This window comes from Cajanus cajan, chromosome 10 (assembly GCF_000230855.2).
Source record: "Cajanus cajan strain Asha chromosome 10, NIPB_CcT2T_4, whole genome shotgun sequence".
Taxonomy (NCBI): domain Eukaryota; kingdom Viridiplantae; phylum Streptophyta; class Magnoliopsida; order Fabales; family Fabaceae; genus Cajanus; species Cajanus cajan.
The window spans coordinates 38,033,322-38,040,889 of record NC_138526.1 but is presented as its reverse complement, the minus strand read 5'-3'; the positions used below and the strand labels follow the sequence as shown (position 1 = coordinate 38,040,889).

The 7,568-nt window shown below is 32.9% G+C and overlaps 1 protein-coding gene across 3 annotated transcripts; it reads right to left on the bottom strand.

The window, feature by feature from the left end:
- Positions 1 to 3,622: 3,622 nt before the first annotated feature.
- LOC109806384 (protein DETOXIFICATION 19) lies at positions 3,623 to 7,030 on the bottom strand. 3 transcript variants are annotated; one of them, XM_020368771.3, is made up of 9 exons: positions 6,883 to 7,030; positions 6,742 to 6,787; positions 6,260 to 6,628; positions 5,018 to 5,562; positions 4,729 to 4,815; positions 4,570 to 4,626; positions 4,230 to 4,468; positions 4,024 to 4,142; positions 3,623 to 3,872 (listed from the first exon to the last, which is right to left on the bottom strand). In XM_020368771.3, the coding sequence occupies exons 3-9, from the start codon at positions 6,557 to 6,559 to the stop codon at positions 3,741 to 3,743; spliced, it is 1,479 nt and encodes a 492-aa protein (XP_020224360.1). In that variant the 5' UTR covers positions 6,560 to 6,628; positions 6,742 to 6,787; positions 6,883 to 7,030; the 3' UTR covers positions 3,623 to 3,740. The 3 variants fall into 3 exon arrangements, with proteins under 3 accessions (XP_020224360.1, XP_082921220.1, XP_082921219.1); XM_083065094.1 differs by having other exon boundaries at positions 6,260 to 6,573; XM_083065093.1 differs by lacking the exon at positions 6,883 to 7,030 and having other exon boundaries at positions 6,742 to 6,876.
- Positions 7,031 to 7,568: the final 538 nt, after the last annotated feature.

The window sequence follows — 7,568 nt, the reverse complement described above, 5'->3', positions numbered from 1 at the left end:
AGATTTTGGTCCTGAATTTTATTCTTTCTTACTTGAAAATGATCCTAAAACTTATAGCGAAGCTATGAGATCTGTTGCTGCACCTTTTTGGAAAGAAATCATTAATGATGAAATAAATTCTCTTAAAATCAATAAAACTTGGTTTTTGACTGACCTTCCTCTTGGTTGCAAGAGTATAGGTTGTAAATGGGTTTTCAGAAAAAAAATTAAGAACAGATGGCTCCATAGATAAGTTTAAGGCAAAACTTGTTATTGGTTATAAACAAGTAGAAGGTGTAGATTTCTTTAATACATATTCTCCTGTTTATAAAGTTACTACTATTAGAGTTTTAATTGCACTTGCATGTGTTTTTAATTTGGAAATTCATCAAATGGATGTAAAATTTGTCTTCTTAAATGGTAACTTGGAAGAAGAAATTTACATGAATCAACCTGAAGGTTTTATAGAACCTGGAATGGAAAATAAAGTTTGCAAACTTGTTAAATCCTTGTATGGTTTAAAACAGACTCCTAAACAATAGCATGATAAATTTGATCAAGTTGTTTCTTCATATGGATTTCAGTTTAATAATAGTGATAAATGTGTTTATGTGAAACAATTTGATGATAATTCATGTGTTATTTTATATCTTTATGTGGATGATATTTTAATCTTTGGTAGTAATTTACATGTTATAAATGATGTGAAGTCTTTCTTGTCTAGTAATTTTGAAATGAAGGATCTTGACCTTGTTGATGTTATTTTAGGTATTAAGCTAATTAAGAATCATGATGGTATTGTTTTGACACAATCACATTATATTGAAAAATTATTTAAAAAGTTTAATTATTTAAAAAGTTTAATTTATAAATTGAAGAAAAATATTGGTGAAAGTGTCTCTCCTCTTAAATATTCTCAAGACCGGACATTGTATATGTTGTTGGTAGGTTAAGAAGATATACTCATAATCCTGATCATTCACATTGGCTTGCTCTAGAAAGTTTATTTAGATATCTTAAAGGAACTATTAATTATGGCATTTACTATGCATGTTATCCTGCTGTAATTGAAGGTTTTAGTGATGCAAATTGGATTTCTGACTCTGATGAAACTAAATTTACTAATGTTATGTCTTTACTTTAGCCGGAGGTGCAGTAGCTTGAAAATCTGCAAAACAAACTATTATTTCTCGTTCTACTATGGAAACTGAAATAATTTCCTTAGATACGGCTAGTAGTGAGACTGAATTTCTTAAAAATTTATTATATGACTTTCCATTATTAAATAAACCTATACCTCCAATCTCAATGTATTGTGATAGTCAAGTTGTCATTGCTAAAGTTATTAGCGAAAAATCCAATGAAAAAAGAAGGAACTTGAGAATAAGACACAAATCTATAAGAAATTTGATAACTCATGGTGTTATTTTTGTTGATTTTATCAGGTTTGAAAATAATCTTGCGGATCCACTCACAAAAGGGTTGACGCGTCAACAAGTACTTGAATCGTCGAGGAGAATGGGACTAAAGTCCATCAACTAGTCGCAACAATGGACACTCGTCTCCACATAAATGGCGATCCCATAAATGGAGTTCAATGGGTAATAAAGAAATTGTTTGTTAACTAAGTACACCATTGTAAACTGCAAAATTATTGCATGTTCCATTCCTATGGCGAGGTGTACTCTAAATTAAATTGTGACAGTAATAAGGTTGAGGTATTTAAATATTTATATTTATTATGTTAAAATTAAGAATACCTCTTAATGGACCCAATGACAATTGTTGTAAGGGTGGGTGTCACAGACCACCCTTGGAAGGGTTCACCTAGTGAGTGTGGTGGTGGGGTCGCTACCGTGAGATATGGGTAATCTCTAAGTGACACTCATGAAACAAGTGTTGGGATACAAACAAGTCCTACATCGATAAAATAAGACAACAAATAACAACTTATATAGCACAAACATACTTTAATGATAGAGAGGTCTTTTGGGTGATGACCAAAAGTAAAACCGTGAGGGCTAACGCCCAAAGCAGAAAATATCTCATCATTATGGAGTATACTTGTATAATAACCTTATAAAAATAATCCTTATAAAATATTCCCTCAGACAAATACCATAAAATAACCCTAACAACAAGATACATGCACAAGGTTGTAATGTGCTCCACTGATTAGAACTCAAATGAACACCTTTGTTATACATGTTATGTTCTAAAATTTGGTCAAAGGGATATGGCTCAAGACAATCATTTGTCCATATTCTCTCAGATGGAAGTTCATATGCACTAGGTATAAGGCTCAAACCCGGAAGGTTCCTTGTACTAAAAATATAATATATCATGCTCCATTAAAATATTTAAGTTTATATATATATAATTACATACCATTTTTTTCATATTTAAAATTTTAAATTAGTGGGGGATTGTTGAAAAATTATCTTATAATTTAAAATTTAATTAAATATTTAATCTAATTAATTCTTTTTTATTCTAACGTTCCAAAACCAAAAAATGGATATGGTACGGTTTTTTTTCTTCCTGACCAAGTCTTGCTTTTGTTTCAAAGTGGTTAGCACATGCATCCACTATTTTACTGTTATCACCGAAAAGGTTGCAAAAAATAAACAAACAATTAAAACTGATGCATGCACGTATTCATCTTTTGAAAAAGGTATCTAATTGTGCCTATATACATATATTAATACGAAGGAAAAAGACACACATAGCAAGCTCATTTTATCTCTCCCTCAATATTATTTCATAACTTTTTTTGAAGTTATGCATTCGCCACCACAATTGTAGCCGTAGAAGTCACATTTCTCTGCAATTTTCCATAATTGCAAGGAAACTATAATTGAACGCTGAGTAGAGAGAAGAATTACATTACCTCTTGTACTTTGAAATAATTGTTTGTCGGGGAAAACAAAAGAGAATGAGAGCTTGGTGTTTCTTCGTCTAACATCAGGAGCAACTTTTTTCCTTCGTATTAATATATGTATATAGGCACAATTAGATACCTTTTTTAAAAGATAAATACGTGCATGCATCAGTTTTAATTGTTTGTTTATTTTTTGCAACCTTTTCGGTGGTAACAGTAAAATAGTGGATGCATGTGCTAACCACTTTGAAACAAAAGCAAGACTTGATCAGGAAGAAAAAAAATTGTACCATATCCGTTTTTTGATTTTGGAACGTTAGAATAAAAAAAAAATTAATTAGATTAAATATTTAATTAAATTTTAAATTATAAGATAATTTTTCAACACAATATTGTGCCTATATTATGTACATTGGTACGTGACGAAATACACATCTACACACACAAGTTCACTTATCTCTTTCTCAAAATTATTTCTATTACTAAATATATTTTTGGAGCGGTGCTCTTTGGTTCGGAAATCTTTCGTTACACTAGAACGGTCTAACGGGTTGACGTATCTTAGAAGAGGAGCACACTATAAGACTCTAAATTACCAGTGTAGTGAGAGTCTTTTCTCTCTAAGGATAGCGCTTGAACTCAGGCTACTCTAAACCTATTATTTAATATTTTAATTTGCTATTTGTGTTTAATTAGTTGTTACTAATTGTTTTATTTTTAATTTTATAGTATTCATTGTGTTGTTGATATTGGTCTTATTGATAAATCTAAAAAAAAAAAAATTGTGCTCTATTAAATTTACTTTCCAACAAAATCATGGTCTCCCCTAGTGATCATTTCTTACATATAGAATGCCAAACTTTCTTGATCATAAATTCAGTTAAACAACATGAGGTTGTTCTTTATCTTTGTCCCCGGAGACATCCAGTTTAGTCCATTTGGCACGCCTTATGACAAGGAACAGTGTCACAGTTTGACAAAGCAGCCCACAAATCAGACCAATCCATAAACCCTGTAAAGCAAATTCAAGACAAACATATTAATAAAACTAGTGAAAGCAAAGAGTTTCTCTTTCTCAGAATCAAGGTCATTTTGTTTGACAACTAAATTCAAAACAAACATAAGTACGTTACCATACTATGCATCAAGTATTTTATCTCTACCTTATACTGCAAATTGGTCTTAAATCCTAGGAGGCATGATATTGGTAAACCAATAAGATAAAATGTTGCAAGGTTAATATAAACCGCCAAGTGCTGCCAGCCACATCCTCTGGTCACCCCTGCAGTATTAAACACAATTTTCACCCCAAAGAATTTTAAGTTGATGTTCAAGTTGCAAAGATAGCATGTTAATGAGGAATTCAAACCTGACAAGACACCTTGGATAGCATCTAGTAATATGGAAATGGCAAGCAAGGGTGTCACTGAAGCAAACTCCCTTTGAATTGTGGAACTATCACTGAAAAACTGAATCCAGATATTATGACCAAAGCCAAGTGCCAAAACAAAACAGAAACCGAGGAGGAGAGAGAGCTTGAGAGTGACATTCATTGCATGTTTAGCTCGTTCCGGGTTGCCTGCTCCCAATTCATTGGATACCCTCGTGCTATTCAAGTTCAATTTCAACTTCTTAATACATATACTAGAATGTTGATCCAGCACATATGCAACAATGCAAACAAAGGAGACTGTGTTCAACCAACTAACCTTGCAGCCGCACTGAGACCATAAGTGATCATGTAGGCAATGAATTCTGTGTTTGCACTGTAAATTTTTTGAAGATTAACAATAGTAAATCATATGAATATGTTCTTTTCTTTTCTCAATTTAATCAGGAACAGAAATATAAAGCTATTAGAACCTTACCATATTGCAAGCAACGAAGTTGTTATCTGTGAGTCAGGCAATAGTCCAGCTAAGAAAACCAAAACTTCAAAGGCCCAGTACTCCAAACTTGAATAACATAAACAACACATAGTAATAAGGATCTTACATTCTTACATTCAATTACAACAATATTCTCTTAAACCGAATTGCAGAAAGTGTTTTAATCTGTAAGTTGTATGTTAAACAAATTAGGCTACTTCTTCTCATTTAGCTTTTCTAAAATCAATAGTCAAAATGGTTAGCAAAGTGAAAGGTTAGTGATTCATACCATACCATCGCAGCAGAGGGTAGAGCTAGTTTCATGTTTGTAAAAACATAATGGAATGAGTGCATTGAAAGTCCTTGCCATGTCTGCTTGAACTTCTTAGCATACATGACATAGAGGGCCAATAATAGCATTGATATCCATAGTGAAATAGAAGCTGCAACTGGTGCACCAGTAAGACTTAGACCTGACCACTGAACCAAGCCATATGCAATACCAATATGAAGCAACAATGGAAGAGCTGATAGTACAATCAATGGCATTACCACAGATTGTGTCTGAAGAAACCTCAAGATGTTTTGCAAAAAGCTATATGCAAACAATCCCGGGATAAAAAACTTCATATAAAGAGCAGCTGTTCTTGCAATGTCTTGAGATTGATGAAGCAACACTAGGATGGGTTCTGTATAGAACCAAATAATTGATATAATGAAGGAGAAAATAAGAGATATGATGCAAGAGGCTTGTAGGTAAATTCCCAGCATTTGGTATTCCTTTGCACCAAATCCTTGCCCGCACAGTGTTTCCAGTGCCCCACTCAAACCAACCTAAGACAAGAATAAGGGTATGAACCAGGAATTTAATCTAGTAACAACAGTTATCTTGTTGCATTCAATTCAACCAGCTTTGAGACAAATGTTATGATGTTAAATTTGCACCAGTGTTTATAAGGATAAATTCAGGTATAGAAATAAAGATTGGAAACAATAATTGACATTTAACCAAAAAATTGCATCTTTGTTAATCTCCTCTACAGGCTATGAGATAATGTTTACTATGTATATATATGAGGCATGCTTGTTATGATATAATGTTTTCATGTTCTCATGTTTCCACATTCCAATCAATTATAAATTCTCATCTTTTCTCCTGTTTTAGAAACGTACAATTGTACAAATTCTAGACATAGTGAAGACAAGAAACACAACCTAAGTCTTCTGTGACAATTTGTACCGCTACATGAGTTGTGAAGCATTAATGGCAATTGGTTATGTGGGTTTTTCAAACATTTATTACGATTTGCAAGACCGGTATCAGTCCAACTACTGATATTGAAAAGTTTAATTGTCATATATACTACAGCTTGTCTATCCTATGAACTAGGCATATATTAAGAGACTACAATAATAGAAGACTTTGGTTAAAAACATCCTTACAGTAATAACAGAAAAGTATTGTTTTTTATCTATAAGAATTACAAAGACGACAACATGATAGTAGAAGAGAGATGAATCAATGAATTACCATAACAGCAACGCCTGTGACACTGAACCACGAGTTTGCGAGAGTAGAACCAGCAAGCTGAAGCTCACCAAGGTGACCAACAAGCATGACAGAAACCAAAGTGATTAAGTAATAGAACAAGTTGGTAAGAATCATTGGCAGTGAAAACAAGAGTTGATGCTTGGCCTCTTCCATGTCCAACACTTTATTCCACCACCCCACAACTTGAGGTCTTGTGTTTTCTCTTCCATTATCATTTTCCCTTAATAGAGGTGTTTCTGTTCCACCTGAACTAGTACTTGCCGCCATCTTCTCTTTCATCTTCTACGTTATCTCTATATATATATATATATATATGTGATGAGGAACCACTTCAACCATTCAAGATATCTATACCGTTAAACAACCACAATCTTATTATATAAAACTATAGGCAAAAAAATACTGTATTGTATAAAATTGTTCAGTACAGGGTTAGAGAGGAGAATAATGATCATACATACCTTATGGTTTAAGGAGAGAGTGGTGAATTTTCAATGGTAGCAGGACCTTCAATAGTAGGACAAAAATATATATACATATATATAAGTCAAGATTTCGTCATAACTCATAGTAAAAGAGGTAGCACAAAAAATAAGACATACCAATGAAAAAATTTCAGAACAAAAGTGATATGACTGAAACATGCTGAAAGTTTCAGAAATATTTAACAAGCACGTGAACGATGAATAGGTTCATACGAGACAAAGGTTTCAGCTTTAGTGGTACAGATTTGGATTCACCCCGTTGTATGTATATATAAATTTTTTTTTAATGGTAAAACGGAAATTCACTTTAAAGAATTAATTTTTTAATGCAAAATTCAAGATAGAATTATTCGGATATTACTCAAGTCCCATCTAGGGATGGCAACGGGGCGGGGCGGGTACGGGTTTTATGATACCCGTCCCCGTCCCCGCAAGTAAAACTCATCCCCATCCCCGTCCCCATACCCGTCGGGTATGGATTTTCATCCCCATCCCCGTCCCCGTCGGGTATCGGGTATACCCGTACCCGTACCCGTACCCGTCAATTTTTTTATTTTTTATTTTTTTTTTAAAAATAATATTTTTAAATTATTTTTTTTTATTATATTATAATTATAATTAGGTTATTTTTTTATCTTACATTATAATAAATAATCATACATAAAAAAATATTAAAATTTTTTAATATAATTAAATTAAAAGTGAATATTAAATTAAAAATGAGAACGGGGACGGGTACGGGTACGGGTACGGGGCGGGTAAGTACATACCCGTACCCGTACCCGTACCCGATTCAATATATC